General features: G+C 40.7%; 1 protein-coding gene across 7 annotated transcripts in view; it reads left to right on the top strand.

Annotated features, from left to right (window-relative positions):
- The first annotated feature begins 13,921 nt into the window (after positions 1 to 13,921).
- LOC125453028 (solute carrier family 35 member F2-like) overlaps positions 13,922 to 25,046 on the top strand; it is a 55,366-nt gene continuing 44,241 nt past the window's right edge. For 4 of the 7 annotated variants that reach the window (XM_048532048.2, XM_048532049.2, XM_048532052.1 and 1 more), the window contains exons 1-2: positions 13,922 to 14,083; positions 15,295 to 15,394. In XM_048532048.2, the coding sequence (XP_048388005.1) occupies positions 13,987 to 14,083; positions 15,295 to 15,394 (197 nt within the window). In that variant the 5' untranslated portion in view covers positions 13,922 to 13,986. Of the gene's footprint in view, positions 14,084 to 15,277; positions 15,395 to 15,606; positions 15,738 to 25,046 lie in introns of those variants that run through there. The other 3 variants (XM_048532055.2, XM_048532053.2, XM_048532054.2) reach the window with 3 other exon arrangements.

Genomic DNA, 25,046 nt, shown 5'->3' with positions numbered 1-25,046 from the left:
TTGGTATCAATGACATAAGTAGAAAAAGCAATGAGGCCCTTTACAGTGAATTTTAGGAGTTAGGCAGGAGGTTAAAAAGCAAGACCTCAAAGGTAATAATCTCTGGATAACTCTTGGTGCCACATGTTAGTGAGAGTAGGATTAGGAGGATAGGGCAGGGAGACCACATGGTTGAGAAGCTGGTGCAGAGGGCATAGATTTGAATTTTTGGATCATTCCTGGGGGATCGTCCAGTGAAGCTGAATGAATGGAACTGAGAAATAAACAGGGGATGATTACTTCAATGGTGTCATAATGATAGGACCCCCCGTAGTCCAAAAGAAATCGAGGAGCAAATATATGGGGAAATTGCAGATAATTGGAAGAATAATGGGGTTATAATAGTAGTGGATTTTAACTTTCCATACATAGGCTGAGATTTCCATTGTGTTAAGGGCTTGGTTAGGGAGCATTGGGAGCATTGGATACAATAGACCAAGTTGGAACCATTGCTTCCAATATGGCCTCCCCTATATCGGTGAGACCCAAGCGCAGACTCGAGGATCATTTCGTGGAGCTTCTGTGCTTTGTATGTGATAATCAACAACACCTTCCGGTCACGGACCGTTGTAACTCCCCCTCCCACTCCCTGGGTGACATGTCAATCCTGGAACTCCTCCAATGTCACAATGATGCCACTTGCAAACTGAAGGAGCCACACCTCACATTCTGCCTCGGGAGCGTACAGCCCGATGACCTGAGCATAGAATTCACCAGTTTTGAAATCTTCCCGCCCCTGGCCTCATCCCACGTCCAAACCTCCCCTTCATATCCACTTCCTTGACCTGACATAACCTGTCCACCTTCTCTCCCACCTATCCACTCCACCCATACCACTGACCAATTCCCAAACTCCATACCCACATCCACCTATCACCATCCCACATACCTTTCCCCAGGCCCACCCCTCCTCCTTCTATTTATTCCTCAGCTCCCTCCCCCCTCCCCAAATCTGAAGAAGGGTTCTGCTCTGAAGTGCCAACTTTCCTGCTGCACTGATGCAGCCTGGCCTGATGTGTTCCTCCAGCTCCGCACTATATTAGACTCTGACTCCAGCATCTGCAGTTCTCGCTGTCTCTAAACAGGTCTAGATTAGTTTAGGAAAGCTGGTCGGCGTGGCTAAGTTGGACTGAAGGTTCTGTTTCCGTGCTCTATGCTCTGTCACTCTATGATTCTGTGACACTATTTGGCCCAACAGCGCAGCTCCAGCCATCAGGAAAGAGATGACCTGTGAGACCCACCTTTGTGGAAGAGAGTCAGCCCTGTGTTGGAGAAGAAAGAGATTCCAATGACCCAACTCAACACTTGGATTAGAATAATACTGAGGAGAGAATCATGGATGCTAAGGATATAAGGGTAACAAGGGGATGTTTTGGACTGCATACACATTACCAGAGAGGAGGATTTTGCAGCCTTAAAGCATATTAAAATGGATATATCCCTTGAACCTAGTCAAGTTCATTCTCAGATGTTATGGGAGGCTGGGGAAAAAGTTTCAGAGGCATGGAAACAGGCCCTTCAGCCTAAAATTGTCCATTCTGATCATGGTGCCTGCTCAGCCGGTTCCAACTTCTTGCATTTGGTCCATATCCCTGTAAATCTTTCTCATCCATATACCTATCCAAATGTTTTTTTTAAATGTTACTATTGTGCCTGTCTCAAACACTTTCTCTGGCAGCCCAGTCCATATATGCACCACTCTCTCCATGAAGAAGCTGCCCTTTAGGACCTTCTAAAATCTATCCCCTCTCACCTTAAACTTATTTCCTCTAGTTTTCAATTCCCGATATATGCATATGCATTCAACCTCACTATGCCCATCATGATTTTATACACCTCAATAAATTCACCCCTCATTCTCCTATGTTCCAAGGAATAAAGTCCTATCCTTGCCAACCTCTTCCTATAACTCAGGTCTACTAGTCCTGGCAACATTGTCATAAATCTTCTTTGCACATTTTCCAGTTTAACTTTGTCTTTCCTATGGCAGGGTGACCAAAACTGCATGCAATTCTCCAAGTGTGGTCACACCAAAGACTTATACAACTGTAAAATTACATCCCAACCCCTATACTCAATGCTTCAACCAGGGCCAGCATGCTAAATGCCTTCTTCACCACCCTGCCCAGCTGTGAAGCCGCTTGTAACTAACTAGGTATTTGTACTCTGAGGTCCCTCTGTTCCACAACACTCTTTTGGACCTTACCATTTACTGTATTAGTCCTATCTTGTCCACACTTATTTATATTGATTTGCATTTGCCAATCCTTGGTCCACTTCCCCATCTGATCAAGATCCCTCTGTAATCTTTGATAACTTTCTTAGCTATCAACAAAAATCTCTGCAAGAGCCTCTGCAATTTCTTCCCCAGCCTCCCATAACATCTGAGGATGAACTTGATCAGGTTCATGGGATTTATCCATCTTAATATGCTTTAAGGCTGCAAAAACCTCCGCTCTGGTAATGTGTAAGCAGTCCAAAACATCCTCTTGTTTCCCTTATTTCCTTAGCATCCATGATTCTGTCCTCAGTAATTGTTGCAGGTAATATTCTTTCTCAGATTGATGGAGCTGGATAGAGAGTAAATATTATGGGAATTTGAGAAATCCTCACGTGGTGTTATAATAAGGAATATTTGTTAATAACTTTGCAAACCGAAATCTGTGTTTTTGTTTTGTCTGCCTCACTGTTGAAAGCACTTGGGTAAAGTGTTTTTAATACATAAGCAATTTGAAGTCCAAAGTACAGGCAATCCTGGGAAGAGTTGAAAAGAAATTGAAGCTGACATCTTCAGATGGATAAGGGCGCAATTTATTAACAATAAAAGTTTTTTATTACAGATATTAACTATCTGAAATAGACGAGGCTAGGCAAATGTTTTGGTATAACATTTAATATGTTTTTCTCTGGCCTGTCTTAAGTAATATACTTGTATTACAACAATGAAAGTAACATTATTTAATCTGAATTAAGTGATGAAATATGCGACCTGAAAGTAGTGAAACATTTTGGAAATAGTGGCTATAAATATAACTAATTTCAGAAAAGTATATAACAAAAGAATTGCTGAAGACAAGTACTCACGTCAAACCGAAGCAAGTTAGAATGAGCTAAAGTACTCACAGTACAGATAATAAAATTAAATACAATTAACAAATGTGAGGAAAAAATAAAATTAATAACTATCAGAAAGATGCAAGTAATTCCTTACATAATAATGTGGAGCTGGAGGAACACAGCAGGCCAGGCAGCGTCAGAGGAGCAGGAAAGTGATTCCAGCATCTGCAGTTCTTACTATCTCTGAGTAAGTCCTTACACGAATGTGAAAATCAGGGCTGATAAAATAGTTCAATAATTAAGAGAAATATGAGACAAATGGTTGGTGCAGGCTGAAAAATGTGGAGCCAGGTTATTTCAGATTAGAAAATGTAATTAATGATGATCCAGAGGGATTTGTATTGGGTGTCCTTTTGATATATTGATCTGTACTTGGGAGTTAGAATCAGGATTTAGGATTAGAAGTAGGCCACTTTTAACCTTGCTATGCCATTCAATAACATAATGGCTGACTTGCTTGCAATCTAAATTCTACATTTTTGTCTGCTGCTCATAGACCTTAATTCCCCTATCTATCAAAAATCTACCTAACACATTGTTAAATGAATCTAACCTAACACTGGTTTCTGGGGAAAAGGAATTCAGATAGTAATCACACTCAGACAAAAACATTCACCGCATCATTGTTTTAAAAGGAAGATTTCTTTCTTTAGAAAAAAAAAGCCCTCTTGTTCTCGTCTCTCTCACGAAAACCCTTGCAATATTCACCATTTTCAGGCCTTTCAGGATCTTATGTTGCAATAACATCACATCTTATTCATTAAAACTCCAAAGGATAAATGCCCAATTTCATCAAACTGTTTCTGTAAGGTAAGCCCTTCATCCCAGGAATGAATTGAATATACCTTCTTAGAATTGTTTCCAATGCAATTATATCCTTTTTCAAATAAAGATTTCAAAAATGTCCGCAGTATACCATATATTTTCTCACCAAGACCCTCAACAACTGCAAGATACTTCTCTACTTTTAGGTTGTTACCCTTTGATAAATGCCAATAATCCATTTAACTTCTAATCACTTGCCAGACCTGCACAGTGACATTTTGTGATACATTTCTTATGTTACAACTAAGATTGAAGGAAAGTACTGTTCTTCTCTAGTTCTGCCAATCCATGGTCACAATATAAATTTTAAATGTTTTACCAGTTATTAATATGGCAATCTATCTATATTAGTTTCAGAATACTAAACAAAATCCATCAATCAAGCTTTTTAATAAACAACAAAATTTTTGATTTGTTGTGAAAACAAGACATATTAAACAAAAGTGCAAAGCTGATTATCACCATTGTCCTACTGGACCATAACAGTGCTCTCTCATTAGAGAGGCAACTGGGGGTCATTACACCTCGGGTCATTGTGCAGAGTTCTTCATGGTAACCTCAGGCATTGTGGGAATTGAATCCATGCCATTCATTCTACATTGCAAACCAGCTAATTTGGGCAAATAATTGTTAATTATTATAGGTAAAGGTCTGTCACTGGGATCTTTTCAGAAGCAGTATTTTTTTCCTCTATTCATTCACAGGATGAAGGTATCACTGGCTAGACAGCATTTATTGCCCATCCCCAATTGCCCAGAAAGTAGTTAAGAGTCAACCACATTGCTGTGGGTCTGAAGTCACATGTAGGCCACACCAGGTAAGGAGGGCAGTTTCCTTCCTTAAAGGATATTAGTGAACCAGATGGGTTTTCCTGACAATTGCCAATGGATTCATGGTCATCATTAGATTCATAATTACAGATATTTTATTGAATTCAAATTCCATAATCTGCCATGATGGGATTCAAAACTGGGTCCCCAGAACATTATCTTGGTCTTTGGATGAACAGTCTAGCAATAATACCACAAGGCCATTGCCTCCCTATAGTTGAGGAAGGCTTCCTGTCACATCTCAGGAAAATTGTTACATTTTTATTTCAGCCGACATGCTAGGCTCTTGGAAGGGCTTTCTCAAAAGGGTGCAATAAAATGAGATAGGTAACTTCTTTCTTGCAGGCCATACCCCAACTGACCTTTTCAAACCACCCACAACTCCCAACAACAATAAGTCCGGACATGTGATTTCTCTGTCAACAGGTCAATACAAAATTAAGAGGTGACCAAACCAATGACAGTTGCAAGCAATGCACCATGGAGACAGACGCAGCTATGCCCACTGAGTTTACAAGAGTTACGGGAAAGGAGGTTCCTCTTGGGTGTGCAAAAACAGACGTTTATCTGCATGTCAGAGTGCCCTGAGACATGTGGGGTCTTGGGCAGAGAATGGAGGAGCTCATTCAGCTCATGTACTCCACAATGACTCAGGACATTGAGCATATGAACTTCACCATTGTGAGACTGGCACTTCACGGGGATCCACAATGAGCAATGAGTCATAGAACCACACAGTACAGAAGGGGCCTTCGGCTCATTGAGTCTGTACAGCCAAAAATACCTGCACTAGTCCCACTTTCCCACACTAGACCCATAGCCTTGAATGTTATAATCCTTGGATTTGATTTTTCATGTAAAAGATCATATTTTGTTTTAGATAATATATTCAGCGTAAACCAATAAATATTATCTCCAATCAGCAAATATAACTCAATAGAAAATTGGTACACACTGATGAGAGTGCATTGTCATTTAAATATTTAGCTTGTCACAGGCAATGAATTAACCACACAGACAAAAATACTCAAAATAGATACAGGGGCTTCAGGCAGACCTGCACAGAATGTATGCCACTCCCTGTAGCCTGCATTGATCAGTGTTTAGAATGAAAACCATCTGGTGCCATTCTCTGCTATCTGGATCACCAACCTATGGCTGAAACAGTCACTGAGGAGGATGCCACCCTCAAGGATACCATCATCATCAATCACCAGCCTCCATGATCCCTTTAACTAAGGGACCACTTTTGCAGGAGCACCCAATGACCGAGGCGACCTTGCACTGACATTAGTAGAGCTGCTTCTCAATTTGCTAATGCTGGCACATCTGCAATGAGGATGAACACTAGGGGCATCCCAGATTCAATCAGAGCTAAGGAAGCAGGCTGCATCACTGTATACAAGTCTGCAATGGGAGCACCAAATAGAAGTCATCAAGAATGAGGCAACCATGTCAGGAAGAGTATGGAGTGGATCACTGCAAGGTTTACCTAAGCCATTACTGTTCATGCCTTCACTTTTTGAACACACTGTGGTCACTGACACCTGACCTTACATGTGTAGCCTTCTATGCTTTAATAGTGTGACTAGAAATGAGAGCAGCTGTTATGAAGTGAATTATTGAAGAGTGACATTGAGGCTCTGGACAGATGTTCTCCCTCAATTGGCAGCAGGATTGGGCTTATTCAAGGCTCCACCTTCAATGGAATGTTCTCAGAGACATTTCAAGGTAAGTTTCAAACCATTCTTGTCCCCTGAGTTAGAAGGCTCATTCAAAATAATGACATCGATTGCACCTTGGTGATAATTTGCAGGACAGTACTCTGTCCAGGCACCACCCTGTAGCACCATGATGCTGCTGTTCTTTAAATTCTTCCACTTCTTCCACCGCCTGCTCGTCCTTTTCTTCTGATGAACTGTGTTAATCCTGGTTCATCCACTATAAGGTCCACACGTCTCAAGAGTGCCATGTCATGATGAGCACTGCAGACCACTATGATGTATAAGACCCTAGAAGGGTGCATTTTAGGCATCATCTGACTGGTCCTGCACTGGAACCACATCTTCATTAGCCTTATGGCCCATTCAGTGCTAGGCCCTTGTGAATACAGGACTGTAGTTTTAATTACCTTGTATTCTATCTCTGGATCACATAAAATGTTAAATAGCTGTTTCTTCAAGAGATAACCCTGAAATCCATCCATGAGGAGATTGAAGATCTGACACTTCCGGGACTGTCGCAGGATGGAGGACTCAAAGCAGCAGCTAGGAAAGTGAGTGCACACGAGGGAAATAACAATTCAACAACCAATTGAATGTTGAGAAAGTGAAATCCTGTTCATAAATTTCACTAACTGGGCAGTTGGTGTCTTCATTGACACATGGGTACGGTCATGCTGTCCTGTACATTTGGGAATTTAGTGCTGGAGACAAAACACTGTCACCTATGTCTGCAATGTCACATGTGTCTGGAAGTCATGTCAGGCCCAGTACCAGTGACCTGCGAGATGCAGTGATAACTACCATTTATTAAATGACATCAAAGACAGAGCTGATCCTTGCAAGGCGCTAGAAGTGAAGGAGTTGAAAGCCAAGCAACGTTGACATCCATTGAAAGGGCTGCAGGTGTGAAATATTCCGTAATGACACAGATCTCAAGTGACCATCTGGCTCAAGAATGGCAATCTCTTGAGCACTGATTTTCCAGCATGTCCAGGTATCTCTGTCTTAAGCAGTAGATATTTAAAATCCTTAAATGGTATGAGGGTGTTACTGGCAGGGCTGACATTTGTGCCATTCCTTTGCCTTGCTTGGCCATTTCAGATGGCAATTAAAAATCAGTCACATTCCTTCGTTCTGGGGTCACAAATCGGCTAGGCCATCGGCTAGGATGGCTGATTTTGTCCTCTAAAGGGCACTAGTGAATCAGATGGGTTTTTATGACAATTGAGAATAGCTATACAGTAGCCAGAGACTATCTATTTGGGACTTGTTTAATATTGAATTCAAACTTCACCTGCCGTGCTGCGTTCAAAGTCATAAGCTTAGAACATTAGCCTGGAGCTCTGGATGACCGGTTCAGTGGCGTTGCCAATTCGCCATTGCTCATGCTGCCTCCTTGCTCCTCATTCTCTTTCATCATGCCTATATCTTAAATCGGTTTCCTGAACCTGTCTCAATCAGGCGATCATTCCCACAATCTTAGGTCCTTTCCTTTGTCCCCATCTAAAACCATTTTAGTTTATGAAGCTCGCAAAATCAGATGTTGCAAGTGAAATAGTGACAATCTGTGTTTACCACCACTACAACATAACACTCCACTCATCCCATCTCATCAAAGATTTTATTGGTCTAGAATTAGGGGCATAGTCTGAAAATTAGAACCAAAACTTGCAGGAATGAAGATGGCAAACACTTCTCTAAACAAAGAATTGTCGAGGCAACCTTCCAGAAACAACAGATGATCCTCGGTTAAATTGTAATATTAAACCTAAGATTGATAAAGTGTTAATCAAGGCATTTTGGATTATGAGGCTTTAGTTAACAGATCAGCTATAGTCTCATTTGAGTGACGGAACCAGTTCAAGCTGAAGTATGAATATCACCCAAACTAGCAGAGTTGTGCAGTGGGAGCATGCTGGACGAATAAATCAGAGGTCGATGGATATCGAAGACATCCTCTGCTATTTGAGAGTTACAGTGTACATGTACTGTCCCTGTCAGTGTTATTCTGTTCAGCGCACTGCATTTTTGTAGGGATTCTATGATGATGCCATAAGCTGAAGACTCTGTGATACTCGCATTGATTTAAAAAGGGGAGCACGGTGGCTCAATGTTTAGCACTGCTGCCTTACAGCACCAGGGACCTGAGTTCAATTCTGTCCTCATGTGACTATCTGTGTGGAGCTTGCATGTTCTTTCTGCGTCTGTATGGGTTTCGACCTGACGCTCTGGTTTCCTGTCACAGTCCAAAGATGTGCAGGTCAGGTGGATTGGCCATGTAAAATTGTCCAGTAGTGTCCAGGGATGTGTAGGTTAGGTGTGTTAGCCATGGAAAATGTAGGGTTACAGGGATAGAGCAGGAAAATGGATCTGGGTGGAATGCTGCTTGGAGGGTCAGTGTGGACTCATTGGGCTGAATGGCCTGTTTCCACACTGTAGGGATTCTATGATGATGAATAAAATATATTCTATTTCACATCATATTATACAATTGTTATGCCTTAGGATTATGCTATCAAATAGATAATTATTTGGCAGTCTGGGTGTACCCTTTGTGTAGGATTCTCCAAGCACTTACGGGGATGACTGTACCTGAGAATATTGAAGGCAAGAACCTAAACCTGTAAAAGTCAGAGCAGTTCATTATTCTTTACTCAATGATTGTTCTCCAGACAATAGAAAATTGCCGTTTTAGTAAATGGTTATCATTTTAGTGTTTGATTACCTTTATGTTGGAATGGTTATTTGTTCATTCATTTCACTTGTCCACTGGACGTGGATGGACTTGTTGTCTCATCGTCAGTGATGTTCTGTCAGTTTTACTTCTGACACAGCGAATCTAGTGGGGAGTCCCTTTCTACAAACTAGTCATAACTGAGGTCTATATTCTTCGCACTTTAGTGATGTGTTCTATTATTTTTCTTCTTCCGAGTGCAACCTTGATTTGTGCAAATTTTTAAAATTTTTGTTCTACGTGTTATGAACCATTTGGGAAAGTATGCTGATTCTCAGGCTCCTCTACTCCTGGGATTACCACAAAAGTTAATGATTTAATCAAAGCACACGCAGTCCCTGATTTACCCGTGGGAATCAAGTTAAGAGAAAACACTGGCCAAGTTCCTGTACTTAACATGAATGATTATTTTCTACAAGTAAATAAGTTATAACCAGAAGTAAACAGCAATGAACTATCAATGTATGGTTCTATTAGTTAAAACCCTAACCTTCTTTTAAAACTCCTGCGCACACACAAACACTCAGACACAGTTAAACAAAAAAAGTGGTTTTATGGGTGGAGGGAAAAGAAGCTAGGAAACACAGTTCGGTGCCATCAGTCCATAAGAGTTTATTAGGTTGTTCATTTTAGCTTGCCAGGCATTTCTGTTTTTCAATTTCCTCTCTCTAAGTTCGTTCACTTCTTGGCAGGAAATTACAATAAGAACATAAGAACTAGGAGCAGGAGTAGGCCATCTGGCCCCTCGAGTCTGCCCCGCCATTCAATAAGATCATGGCTGATCTTTTTTGAGACTCAGTTCCACTTACCCGCCCACTTACCATAACCCTAAATTCTTTTACTGTTCAAAAATTTATCTAGCCTTGCCTTAAAAACATTTGGCAAGGTAACTTCAACCGCTTCACTGGGCAGGGAATTCCACAGAGTCACAACCCTTTGGGTGAAGAAGTTCCTCCTGACCTCAGTCCTACATCTGCTTCCCTTTGTTTTAAGGTGACGCCCTCTAGTCCTAGTTCCACCTGCCAGCGGAAACAACCTGCCTGCCTCCACCTTATCTATTCTCTTCATAATCCTATATGTTTCTATAAGATCTCCCCTCATTCTTCTGAATTCTAATGAGTATAATCCCAGTCTACCCAGTCTCTCCTCATAATCCAACCCTCTCAACTCTGGAATCAACCGAGTGAATCTCCCCGGCACCCCATCCAGTGCGAGTATATCTCTTCACAAGTAAGGAGGCTAAAACTGCACACAGTACTCCAGGTGTGGCCTCACCAGGACCCTATACAGCTGTAGCTTAGCCTCCTGTTTTTAAACTCCATCCCTCTAGCAATGGCAAACAAAATTCCATTTGCCTTTTTAATTACCTGCTGCACCTGCGTTCCTACTTTTAGCGATTCATGCACAAGGACACCCTCTGCACAGCAGCGTGCTGCAATTTTTTACCATTTAAAACATAGTCCATTTTGCTGTTATTCCTACCAAAATGGATGAACTCACACTTATCAACATTGTACTCCATCTGCCACTCACTTAGACTATCTCTATCCCTCTGCAGACTTTCAGTGTCTTCTGCACACTTTGCTCTACCACTGACCTTAGTGTCATCTGCAAATTTTGACACACCACACTTAGTCCCCAACTCCAAATCATCGATGTAAATTGTAAACAATTGCCGTCTCAACACTGATCCCTGAGGCACACCACTAGCCACTGACTGCCAACCAGAAAACACTCATTTACCCCTACTCTTTGCTTTCTACTGGTCAACCAATCCTCTATCCATGCCTGTACATTATCAGTAACACCGTGCTAACTTTATCTTATGTAGCAGCCTTTGGTGTGGCACCTTGTCAAATACCTTCTGAAAATCCAGATACACCACACCCACAGGCTCCCCATTGTCTACCATTCAAGTAATGTCCTCAAAGAATTCTACCAAATCAGTTAAGCATGGCCTACCCTTCATGAACCCATGTTGGGTGTTCCCAATGGGACAATTTATATCTAGATGTCTTGCTATTTCTTCCTTAATGATAGATTCAAGCATTTTCCCCACTACTGAAGTTACGCTAACTGGCCTATAGTTACTGCTTTTTGTCTACTTCCTTTTTTAAACAGTGGCGCCACATTGGCTATTTTCCAATTTGCGGGAACCACCCCAGAGTCCACTGAATTTTGGTAAATAATTACTGGTGCATTTGTTATTTCCCCCATCACCTCTTTTAGTACCTTGGGATGCATTTCATCAGGGCCAGGAAGCTTGTCTACCTTTAGTCCCATTAGCTTGCCCAGCGCTGCCTCCTTAGTGGTAATGATAGTTTCTAGGTCCTCACCTGCTATAACCTTCTTGCCATCTATTTTCGGCATGTTATTTGTGTCTTCCACTGTGAAGACTGACACGAAATAACTGTTTAATGTGTCAGCTATTTCCTCATTCCCAGTTATTAAATTGGCCTTCTCATCCTCTAAAGGACAAATGTTTACCTTCACCACTCTTTTATGACTTACATATTTATAGAAATTTTTGCTGCCTGCTTTTATATTCTGAGATAGTTTACTCTCATGATCTATCTTAATTTTTTTTTAATAACTTTTTTATTTCTTTCTGTTAGCCTTTAAAGATTTCCTGTTCTACTAGTTTCCCACTACTCTTTGCTTTTTTGTATGTGATTTTTTTCAATATGATACTTTCCTTCATTTCCTTAGACATCCATGGCTGGCTCTCTCTTTTCCTACATTTCTTCCTTATCACTGGAATATACTTCTGCTGAGCGCTGTGAGCGCTGTGAAAAATTGTTTCGAAAGTCCTCCACTGTTCCTCAATTGACCCACCATAAAGTTTTTGCTCCCATTCTACCTTAGCTAACTCCTCCCTCATTCCCCATCATAGTCTCCTTTGTTTAAGCACAGGACATGGGTACTGGATCTAACCTTCTCACGCTCCATCTGTATTTTAAATTCGACCATACTGTGTTCGCTCCTTCTGAGAGGATCCCTAACTGTGAGATCATTAATTGTTCCTGTCTCATTACACAGGACTGGATCTAGGCTAGCTTGCTCCCTCGTAGGTTCCATTACATACTGTTCAAGGAAATTATCGCGGATGCTTTCTATGAATCCCTTCTCAAGGCTGCCATGACCAACCTGGTTTGACCAATCGATATGTAGATTAAAATCCCCCATGATAATTCTGTGCCGTTTTTACATGCATTAGCTATTTCTATGTTTATTGCCTGCCCCACCACGATGTCATTATTTGGTGGCCTATAGACCACACCTATCAGTGACTTCTTCTCCCTGCTATTCCTAATTTCCACCCAAATGGATTCAACCTTTTGATCAGTAGAAACCTATTTCATCTCTCACTATTACCCTGATATCATCCTTAAAAATCAGAGTGACACCACCTCCCTTACCTTCCTGTCTGTCCTTCCAAACAGTTTGATACCCCTGGATATTTAACTCCCAGTCATGACTATCCTGTAACCATGTCTCTGTAATGGCCACTAAATCATACCCATTTGCCATGATTTGCACCGTCAACTCATCCACCTTGTTTCGAATGCTCCGAGAATTCAGATAAAGTGCCCTTATGCCAGTTTTTGCAGCTTCTTTTTGGGTCCTATTACCCCCATTACTAACAGCTCTTGAGTTCTCTTCCCTTTTAACTTTCGTCCTAATTTTCAATGTGAGTTGAAGCTTCCTCATCACCTGCTAACCTGCTGCTTTGCGTTACATTAATTATTAGTCTCCCTCTATGCTCACTTCTCCCTTTCCCACTACTTACTAGTTTAAAGTCCTATTAACCACCCTATTTACCCTTTTCGCCAGAACACTGGACCTGGCCCTGTTCAGGTGGGGTACACCCCAGCGATACAGATCCCTCCTGTCCCATAACTGATGCCAGTGCCCCATGAAAAGGAAACCCTCTTTCCCTCACCACGCTTTTAGCCACGTGTTTACTTCCCTGATCCTCTCCTCCCTATGCCAATTCGCATGTAGCTTGGGTAGCAATCCAGAGATTTTGACCCTTGAAGACCTGTTTTTTAATTTTGTTCCTAGTTTTTCATAATCCCGAAGCAGATCTTTTTTCCCTAGTCCTGCCTGTTGTTGGTACCTACATGGACCACAACAACTGGATCCACCCCCTCCCTCTCTAGTCTCCTCTGAAGCTGGTCAGAGATGCCTTGCACCCTGGCACCGGGCAGGCAACACACCATGCAGGACTCTCTATCCTACTTGCAAGGGATACTGTCTATCCTCCGATGATAGAATCCTCTACAACTACGATCTGTCCTTTAGCTCCCCCCCTCTTGAATGTCTTCCTGAACCATGGTGCCATGGCCAGTTGACTCATCCTTCCTGCAGCCCTGTTCCTCATCCACGCAGGGAGCAAGTGCCTCATACCTGTGGGACAATGTCAAGGGCTGCGGCTCCTGTGTTCCTGTCTGCAGGGTCCCTCTACTTGCCTCACTCACAGTCACACACTGCTGTCCCTGTCCACCGATCGAATTAGCATTAATTAATCTACCACGTGTGACTGCCTCCTGGAACACAGCATCCAGGTATTTCTCCCCCTCCCGGAGTTCGGATTCCAGCTCATCTGTTTTGAGCTCAGCAATGTCTCTTAGTTACTGATTAAAGACAACAGCTTGCAGCAGCCTGTGGGAGAAAATAACTCACTTTGAATGGCCTACTCTTGTTTCTATTTTCTATGTTTCTTCAGGCTTTGAGTACTTTTACAAAAAAAAGAGAGATTGCAGCCTGTGTTCCCAGCATTCCGAAGGCTTCTCAAGCCTTGTATGATATTGGTAAGTTTGTGTTAACCAGATGTAATATGGAGGTAGCATGGGACATTGCCATGATGAAAATTTAAAGATATGTTACAGGATTACTCAGAAGATCAATTTATTGTAAAGATTCAGCAACTATTGTTACAAGGAAGCATTTCTTGCATTTCCACACACTGCTTGTTGCAAGCTAGACAGTGTCATGGTTACCTGTTCTTTAGGATATTTCCTCAAAAAGTGATATCACAAAAACGACTTTCCTTCTACTCCAATATCGATTGATTTTTTTATGTTAGTTGTTGTGTCTTTTGAAATTCCATCCTTTCTCACATATTGGTATGGACAGATTCTGTCTTCAGAGATTACTTTGTTTTGAATGTTTTATCCATTAACCTCAAAATTCTGAGTTCCAGTAGATTTCTTTTGTCGCAGTTGATCTTATTGCTGAAGTCTTGGCTCATGATTATTGATAGTTGTATTTATTTAATACAAACTCCTTGAAAGGAGTACTTGATCGTAGGGTTACATAAAGTTCTAGTGTTTATCCATATCAATACCATATTTATAGCCTTTGGGACATTGGTTTTTCGCAGCACAAGTATTACATTTTTACAGCATGTCATGTGCCTTCTGGCAAACATTAAACCAAGCAATCAGCTTACCTCTGTGTAACATTGTGAAACTGCCATAAAATCTGCTGTAACTGATACAAAGCATTGTTTCAGGTCAGCTAAACCTCCAAAAGATATTCTTTATAAATTGCATCTAATATTTGCAGGTCATAAAACCCCCATGAAGGTTAACTTATTGACTAATTTCTTATAGCATTAACTTAATCTTCTAACATTTAAATGAAATTTAAAGAAAACCTTAATCAGCTGACCTAATTAGGGAATACATTCTGAAATTACAAATTTTCATTTAAAAATCGAATCAAGGAGCACAAAAGCACATGACCAAAATCCAACACATTCTTATGAAAGCTAATGCTCAATGATGTCAGTTTATATTCCACACTATTAATCAGTATGTTTAGTCATTCCACTTTCATTTTCATTCGAGCTTTGCTGAATGGGTGAAGTGGCACATTATCTTATTTAATTGTTCATGAAGAGGGTTAATCATTCAGTAAGCTTCTTAGCAAACGGTAAGTATTAAGTAATAAGCCAGGTCAGTTTCTTATGCCCTTTCATTTTGATCTCCTCTGGTTTTCTATGTACTTCCACATTGAGTAATGGACAGCAATGAGGGAATAAATCAAACGCCCAGCAAAATCAAGATCTTTTTCTCCAATTTGATGGAAAAGTCCAAAGCAAAGGAATATTTTACATGGTAAGTGAGTAGCATTTTAATATTATCTGCTGACAAAATCTGATTTAGCTTTCGGAACAATAACAGTGAAGCCATCAGCTTTTTGTGCATTAGAATGTTTCAGACAAAGGTTAACTGCATCTATTATTATGACAATCATAACATAATTAACATTTTGACTGTTTAACCTAAAATATACATGCTTTAATTCATTTATCATTCATACTGTTCAGTTTTGTGAAACAATAGATTGAGCTGTGATTGTCGACTCTGTTTTAAGCATTGAGTGGAGAGGCTCAGAGACCCCATTCTGACATGGCAGTCTTGCTGTACTTGCTGCAGAGGAAGAGAGTGAACTGAAAAGGTACAAGGTTCACTGGTTTTTATTTTCTCCAGCCTCCTTCTCAGCCACCTAAGCTTTTCATCTTGCCTGCTGCTTGTAATGTCATTTCAAATTGTCACCTTTCAAAGGTCGCAGCTGTCAATAATTATTTTCCTAGTTTTCTGCATTAATGACTGCCATCTTCATCTCTCAGAGTTATAGAGCCATACAACATGGAAACAGAACCTGTTCATATTTGCAGGTCATAAAACTCCCATGAAGGTTAACTTATTGACTAATTTCTTACAGCATCAGTCCAATTCATCTGTGCTGACCAGGTTTCCCAAACTAAACTAGTCCCAATCGCCTGCATTTGCCCCAAATCCTGCTAAACCTTTCCTATCCACATACTTGTTCAAATGTTTTTTAAAATATTGTAACTGCACCTGCATCTACCACTACCGCAGGCAGTTCTTTCCATATTCTTGCCCTCCTCTCTGTGAAAAAGTTGCCTGTCAGGTCTCTTTTAAATCTTTCCCCCTTCACCTTAAAACTATACCATCCAGTTTTGAATTCCTCTGCCCTAGGGAAAACTCCTTTGCTATTTGCCTTATCTCTGCCCCTCGACCCCTTCACTCCAGGGGAAATAGCCCTGGCCTGTTCAGCCTCTCAACTCAAACCCTCTCGTCCCAGTAACATCCTTGTAAATGTTTTCTGCCTCCTTTCCAATTTTATAATATCCTTTCTATAGCAGGGTAACCAGAACTTTACATAATACTCCAAAACTAGCCTCACCAACGTCCTGTACAGCTACAACATGATGTCGCAACGTCTATACTCAATGCTCTGACTAATGAAGGCAAGCATGCTGAATGCCTTCTTCACCATCCTGTCTACCTGTGATGCCACTTTTAGGGAACTATGTACTTGAACCCTCTCTGTTTGACAACATTCCACAGATGTCACTTGCAGTTGTCCTTGTAGTAGAGAAGCGGATGCCCAGGAGGTTGTGAGCCAGTAAACAGTTCTTTATATCGTAGGTCTTGGGGTGTAAGGGCAGCATCTGATGGACATAATCAGTCCAATACAGATATTCTGTCATATTTAGTGATAATGCTATGGCATTTAATTCCATTCACAATTCACAGAATTAAGCAGCCAACATCAAGCTGAGCTGACTTCATGCTTATGGTAAACAATGAACATCTCCAAAAAGAAAGAGTACAACCTCTCCTAACTTTCAATGATATTACCATCACCTAGTCTCTTACCATCAACTTGTTTGGGGAAATTGTCAATGGCTTGAAGCTTAATAAATATATAGAAACAGACAGTGAAACAAGTTATACATCAAAAGAAATTAGAAATAAATACGATATAGTTGGGATTCTTGAAGTGTTACATCACAATTATTGATCTTACTGTTGTTGCTGAGTGTATGATTTATGTACATGTTAGTATCTTTTATTTTAGAGCTTGGGTTTGGAATTAGTGGCATGTGGGATTTGGTCTATATGAGCGAAAAGAGTTTTAATGATTAACTTGTACAGTTTTCTTAAGCCATGATTTGTTAAAAAAAAGATTGTGTGACAATTGTAGTACTTGAAGGCTACTGGGAATTTGTTTACATTGGAAGTGTATTTATAATCAAACAAAGTAAACATTATACTGCACTAGGCTTCAGTTAGAAGATCTGTAATTTTTTTTGGCATATGCAAAACATCCACAATGTGAAGAAAACATCTAGGTTTCAGGTTTGTAGAAGTTATGGCTAAAACTGAAAATGTGAAACACATTCTCTAAAAGTTAGTTGAGGACTGTTGAGAGATAGGTTATCTCAATGTTAGGAAATTGGTTTGAAAGTTCCAGAATAGAATGCTTGATTAAAACCCTGAAAGGGCTATTTGGAACTGAAAAATGCTAAGCTCCATGTAAACACTACCCTATTTACTTTGTTCATTCGTAAATACTCTCCCAATGTGAATAAATTCCCATTTTCAGACCCTTTCTTATAAAGCAAATCGTGGCTTAAGAAACTCTTACATGTTAATTCATTAAAATCCTTCACACACACGCTCTTGCACGAGTCTCAAGGAAGAGGCTGTCAGATTCTTAGGACTGGGAATTGAAACATTACTTCAGTTAAACTCTGTAGATGTGATAAAGAAAGAAATTCTCTTTGCTGTTTTTTGAGGGGCTATAAATGGGTACTTTTGGGATTATATTTTACCATGTTTTTCAAAGCATTAAAACTTGTGTTATATGTAAATAGTTTAGTTTATCATATTTTATCTGTATTTCTTTTCATAGAATCACAGAGCCCCTACAGTGTGGAAACAGGCCATTTGGTCCAAACTGACTCACCAAAAAGCATCTCATTCAGACTCACCCCCTTACCCAATCCCTGTAACTTTGCATTTCCCATGGCTAATCCACCTAGCCTGCTCATCCCTGGACACTATGGGCATTTAACCTGACTAATCCACCTAACCTGCACATCAATACAGCGTGAATCTGGAGGAACACAGCAGGACAGTCCTGATGAATGGTATAAACTTGAAACATCAACTTTCTTGCACCTCAGATGCTGCCTGACCTACTGTGTTCCTCCAGCTCCACACTGTATTGACTCTGACTCCAGCTTTTGCAGTTCTTGCTATCCCCAAGTCATCTGCACATCTTTGGACTTTGGGAAGAAATCAGAGAACCACGCAGACATAGGGAGAACTTTCAAACTTCACAAAGACAGTTGCCTGAAAGTGGAATCAGACCAGGTCCCTGGAGCTGTGAGGCAGCAGTGTTAACCATTGAGCCACTGTGCAACTCAGATTGACATGATAAAATTATTTTCTATTGTTGAAACCAAGCCAGCAGCTTTGCCTGATTGTGTTTCTGTGAAAGACCACCTAATTGCAACAGAAAAAGACAAAATATGATCTATCAAACCAAATTTTACTCTGGGATCTGGCTTGTCTCGTATCAACATTGATTTGGGTCATAATAATTGTTGGCTCTTAGTAGGATTTGAAATAAATAGATTTAAGAGGGATCAGTAAGTTTCTTTTTGAAGTATTGGCTATAATGTGGTTCTTGATATAACTCATCACCAATTCACCCTTTATTTACATGTGCATTGTACTTGACATTGGTCCAGTTTCCTTAGAGCCGTCTCTCAGAGTGCGCAGAATGTCTGTCAGCCAGGGCTCCCTGAATGGACAAGGTTAACATCCACAATGACAAAGACAGTTGTAGTGCCTGTTTGAAGTCCAGTTGCGCTTCAGCTATTTGGTGCTTTTGCATGGTTATACATACCAAATGGTCTTTCAGCATATCATTAAGAGTTAAACCAAAGCCACATGCCTCTGCTAGTCATCTTAACCTCATCAAAAATCCCAACACAGATTGTCCTGGTTCTGGAACTGCAGTGTAAAATTGATAGCATCTTAGAATTAGAGGAAGCTTGGGGTTATAATATTCCTCAACTGAATCCATCAACATTTGAAATGTTTTAGTATCTATGCCTCAGGAAACATTAGGTTCCTAATAATTGAAAAATCTCTGAGTCCACAAGCTGTCAGGAGAATTACTCATTGCTTTTCATTTGCCCCATGTCATTTTCCCAGAAAAAATAATACGTTCTTTCCACATACTAGGCCTAGTCTTCGACGGCAGCACGGAATGAGTCAATTTTCTCAAATAAAGGCATGACGCTAGAAATGCTTACCCCAACTCAATGATGACTGTTGCATGCAAATTTCTTCAGGAGCACTATTTTTTCTCTGGTCACCACTGAAATAACTCCACAGATGCTGGTATCCCATCAGCAAGTCACCCTGTATTTACATCAATCAGCTTCCTCACAACCAACTCTCAGGATGAGCAGAACATCTGACATGAGATAATGGGAACTGCAGATGCTGGAGAATCCGAGATAATAAAGTGTGAAGCTGGATGAACACAGCAGGCCAAGCAGCATCTCAGGAGCACAAAAGCTGACGTTTCGAGCCTAGACTTTTCATCAGAGAGCGGGATGGGGTGAGGGCTCTGGAATAAATAGGGAGAGAGGGGGAGGCGGACCGAAGATGGAGAGAAAAGAAGATGGCTGGAGAGGAGAGTCTAGGTGGGGAGGTAGGGAGGGGATAGGTCAGTCCAGGGAAGATGGACAGTCAAGGAGGTGGGATGAGGTTAATAGGTAGGAAATGGAGGTGCGTCTTGAGGTGGGAGGAGGGATGGGTGAGAGGAAGAACAGGTTAGGGAGGCAGTGGTGGGAGGGGATGAGCTGGGCTGGTTGTGTGATGCAGTGGGGGGAAGGGGACGAACTGGGCTGGTTTTGGTATGCGGTGGGGGAGGGGGAGATTTTGAAGCTGGTGAAGTCCACATTGATACCATTGGGCTGCAGGGTTCCCAAGCGGAATATGAGTTGCTGTTCCTGCAACCTTCAGGTGGCATCGTTGTGGCACTGCAGGAGGCCCATGATGGACGTGTCATCTAAAGAATGGGAGGGGAACCCATTCTCATTCATCCAGCTTCACACAGAACATCTGACATTCCTGTTTATATCTGTCCACCAGCAGCTCCTGATTGGACCAAATTACAAGCCCCAATCAGGGAACACATAATATATGAGGTCCACCTGGCTGATCTTGTTACAAAGTCTACAGTTTTGACATGTGTGATTCTGCTGCGTTATGGCAAAGTTCATAGCACAGAATTTTAAGTTTGCTTTGAGTATTGTTAAGAGATTATCCAACATTTAGAATAAGAAGAAAGGAAACCTGAGATTAGAGGCATCACCGTTGGAATTGAATGACGTACGAATAGAAATGAAAACAACTGGACTTAGAGAAAGAAAAATGCAATTCTTGAGTTAGGAGGAAAAACAGAGGACAAAGAAACTTGAGGAGAGACAAAAACAGAAAAGAAGGGAAGTGAGAAGAACGAAAAAAATTGCAGAAAAATGAAGGGAGCATGAGTTAGGAAAATTTGAACTCCAAAGAGAAAGGGAACTTAGAAAACTTGAGTAGGCCATGAAACAGCTTACTGCAAAGAGGCGTAGAAGATGTACTTTTAGAGAACAGATGGAAGGCTGCCAAAGTAAAAAAGAGAGTGGTCAGAACAAATATGTGGTGCAAGGAAAGTTACATGTTTCCATTGTAGTACAACAGAACACACCAAAGTCAATTTCTGGAAATTAAATGGGAAAATACTGTAGACCAAGGAATCATTAGTGAAGGGGGCATTGGGAAGAAAGTTGAAATTGAAGTTGAAATCTTTCCCCAGAACGTACTAAGAAAGGAGTGATGGCTCCCTAATGTAATCAGATTGCTATGGGTTCTAAGTATTTTATCTCAAAATGCAAGGTTTTTCCATACATTTTGAATCAAGGAGGTAAACCCATGAGAAAATTGAAGGGCTGATGCAACTCAATCACTGATGCTGGCTGAAGATACTTTTTGTCTTCCAGAGGGGTTAATGAAAGAGGAAATATTATTTGGAGGTATGAATGGAGGTTGCAAAGCAGTCTCATTATACAGATTTCTATTACAGAGTAATTTCGTAAATGGAGAAGTTGAAGTGGGGCAAGTAGAATAAACTCCAATGGAAAGAATTAACCTTATTTTGAGAAATGGCCTGCATATTTAAGAATATTGGCCTCACCAAAAGGTGGAGGAACTAGCAATGGAGGTAAAAGAAACTGGAAAAGTCACAGGAGGAACAGCCTGAATTGTCTCCTGATTGTGTTGGGACAAGATCTCAGGCCCATAGAATTAGACAGGGAGAAAAAGAGTCTATGAAACAGGGAGATGAATTTGAGATTAAAATACTAGATATAATTTTTGAAAATGTAACTAAAAAGGATTAAGATGAAAGGAATGAAGCTAATTTATTCAACCCGGCTTTTTCATAGAAATACAACAAACTGGTTTGGAATTGAAGTAGCTATAACTGACATAAGATAATAAAATGTGAGGCTGGATGAACACAGCAGGCCAAGCAGCATCTCAGGAGCACAAAAGCTGACGTTTCGGAAGGGTCTAGGCCCGAAACGTCAGCTTTTGTGCTCCTGAGATACTGCTTGGCCTGCTGTGTTCATCCAGCCTCACATTTTATTATCTTGGATTCTCCAGCATCTGCAGTTCCCATTATCTCTAGCTATAACTGACAGCCTGCTCAGAAATTGAATCAGAAACAATACCTGAATGTTATTACTTGAGACACAAGGTAATAATGAGGAAATGGAAACCATCTCACATATAAACTGATGAGGGATGGGCAGCAGTCTATCAAGTGGTTGCTCCATCGGAATATCTCAACAAAGTTTGACAAGTGGCTCATGAAATTCCAATGTCCAAGTCACATCGACACTAGAAAAATACAAGCTAAATATTTAAAACATTCTTACTGACAAGGATCACAAAAAGTTGGAGTCAGATTTGCCAGAAATGCATACATGTCAGGCAGTGGGGAAACTCTAACCCTCAATTAGATCTGCACCTTTAACTCAGATACCAGCATTTGAAGATCTGTTTAATTGGATCTTAATAGACTGTATCTACCCAAAACCAAGAATGGGAACCAATATCATTTAATGATTATGGATGTTCCCACGCATTTTCCAGAAGCAGTATTTTTTGGGAAAATTACTGCAAGAAAAGGTAATGGAAAAATTCATTCAATTTTTGCATTACACAAAGAAATAGACCCAGATCAAGGCTCAAATTTAGATGTCATGGATTATTGTTCCACAAAATTTTCACCAACAAAACATCACTTCTTATCGACAATGCTCCTGGGCATTCCAATGCTCGGGGTGCTGGAACAACTACAGTGTTGTTGGAAGAAGAGTTTCAGGAGTTTGATCTGACAACAGTGAAGGAACTGAGTTATAGTTCCAAGTCAGAGTTGTTTTGTGTTTGGAAGGAAACTTACAGCTGTTGGCATTCCCATGTATCTATTACTGTCTAAGTAGCCTTGATGAGTTCCTGCAGTGCTTCTTGGAGATAGTACACATTGTTGCCATTGTGCATTGGTAATGGAGGGAGTGAATTTTGAATATTTTAGATGTGGTGAAAATCAAGAAGGCTGCTTTGTAATAGATGAGTTTCTTGAATATTGCTAAAGTTGCTCTCATCTGAGCAAGTGCAAAGTATTTCATTGCTAACCTGACATGTGCCTTGTGTTCCGTAACCAGGCATTGAAGAGAATCAGGCAAGTTATTCACCATAGAATTCCCAGCATTTTACTAGCTCTTGTAGCCAAAGTACCTATATGATGAGTTCAGCTCAGTTTCTGCACCAATAAACCCCAGAACGTTGATAGTAGTGAAAATATCATTGAATATTGAAAGGTGATGATTATTTCCAACAAGAGAGAATCAATCATCACCTTACACATGCATGGCACAAATATTACTTGCCACCTGTTAGCTCATATCTATATATTTTCCAGATCTTGCTGTTTCATGTCTGAGAAGTTGCAGATAGTGCTGAAATTGTGCAACCATCAGCAAACATCCCCACTTCTGAATTAATGGTAGAGGAAAGGCCTTTGATAAAGCTGTTGAAAATGGATTAGCCTCAGATTTTATTCTGAGGAACTCCTGGAGTAATGTTCTTGCGCTCAACTGTTTGGCCTCCAATAACTGTTTTCCTTTGTACTGGGAGTGACTCCAACCAGCAGAGAATTTTCCCCTGGTTCCCACTGACTCTAGTTTTCCTCTGGTTCCTGGATGTCACAATGCAGTCTTGATATCAATTATTAGCCTCACTACATGATCTAGTGTCTCAGTATTTTGCAGTAATATATACAATCAATGATTTCTATGACAGCATGGGCTAGATTAAATTACATTCTTTGATACTATTTATTGGCTCAGTGTTTTGGAATGCTCATGTAGATGCATAAGTTTGTGAAACTGTGGCATAAACAGAATGAGGAATATAAATATGAAACTTTGGGAAATATTGCAATGTAAACAGATGGAAATCTATTGTGTATGTCAGTATATACGGATGTATATCTAAATCTAGATTTTTCAGTCCTGCTGCAGAAGTCTGTTTGCTTATTGATGTAGTTTTAAGACTAGTTCATTTAGATCTTTGTCACTCCTAAATTTTGCTACCATCAGTGACTACTTGGGTTGTTTGGGTCAGAGACCTGAGGGACAATATTAAGATGATTTCCCCAACACCAGCTCTATTTCTCAACCTATGGAACAAGGGGCGAAAGCAAACTTCAAGGCCTATTAAGTTGACGCCCAGGTGGATAAAGTTGTTAAGAAGGTGTATGGTGTGTTAGCTTTCATTAATAGAGGGATTGAGTTCAAGAGCTGTGAAGTTATGCTCCAGCTATACAAAAGCCTGGTTCGGCCACATCTGGAATATTGAGTCCAGTTCTGGTCGCCTCATTACAGGAAAGATGTGGAGGCATTGGAAAAGATGCAGAGGAGATTTACCAGGATGTTGCCTGGAATGGAGGGAACGTCTTATGAGGAAAGGCTGAGAGAGCTACGGATTTTCTCTTTAGAACGACGAAGGATGAGAGGTGACTTGATAGAGGTGTATAAAATGATCAGAAATATAGATAGATTGGACAGTCAGGGACATTTTCCTTGGGTGGAGATAGCTATTACAAGGGGGCATAGTTTTAAAGTGAGTGGAGGTAGATATAGGGGAGATATCAGAGGTAGGTTCTTTACTAAGAGAGTGGTCAGGGCGTGGAAAGCATTGCTGGAGAGGGAAGTGGAATTGACCTCATTAGGGGCATTTAAGTGGTTATTAGATAGGCGTATGGATGATAGTATAAGGTAGGGGTGGAGGTTAGATAGACCTTATGATTAGTGTAAAAGTTCAACACAGCATCGTGGACCAAATGGCCTGTGCTGTGATGTATTGTTCTACGTTCTATTACCAAAGAAGAATTTTTGGATAGGCCATTGGGAAAATTGAAAGTGATTATTCTTCCTCAGAAAACTGCTCTTGCTTTTGCTGTCTATCAGCATCTATGACATGCCCTTTTTGCCCGCTCCAGTTGCACAGAGCACAGTATGCCAGGATTGTGTGACACACTATAGCCCCATTAGTCTGGTCCAAGCAGCAGAACCCCATCTTCAGCAGACCTATCAACTTCAAACACCAGTGTGTATACAGAGTTGGGTGCCAGTTGAGAGAGAATTATAAAGTATGATGACAAGTCTTCATTATTCAGTCACTTCAATGGCATCATGCTTGCAGAAGTGGTTTGAAAGAGGTTCCTTGAACCTCCCTTGAATGTCTCCAATACCCCAAGCATCTAATTCAAAGGGACACATTCTAATGTTCCTCCCACAGTGTCACTCCTTCAAATCTTTCT

Source organism: Stegostoma tigrinum, chromosome 6 (genome assembly GCF_030684315.1).
Source record: "Stegostoma tigrinum isolate sSteTig4 chromosome 6, sSteTig4.hap1, whole genome shotgun sequence".
NCBI classification, from domain to species: Eukaryota; Metazoa; Chordata; class Chondrichthyes; order Orectolobiformes; family Stegostomatidae; genus Stegostoma; species Stegostoma tigrinum.
Note: the sequence above shows the minus strand (reverse complement) of the source record. Positions and strands in the feature narration are given on the sequence as shown.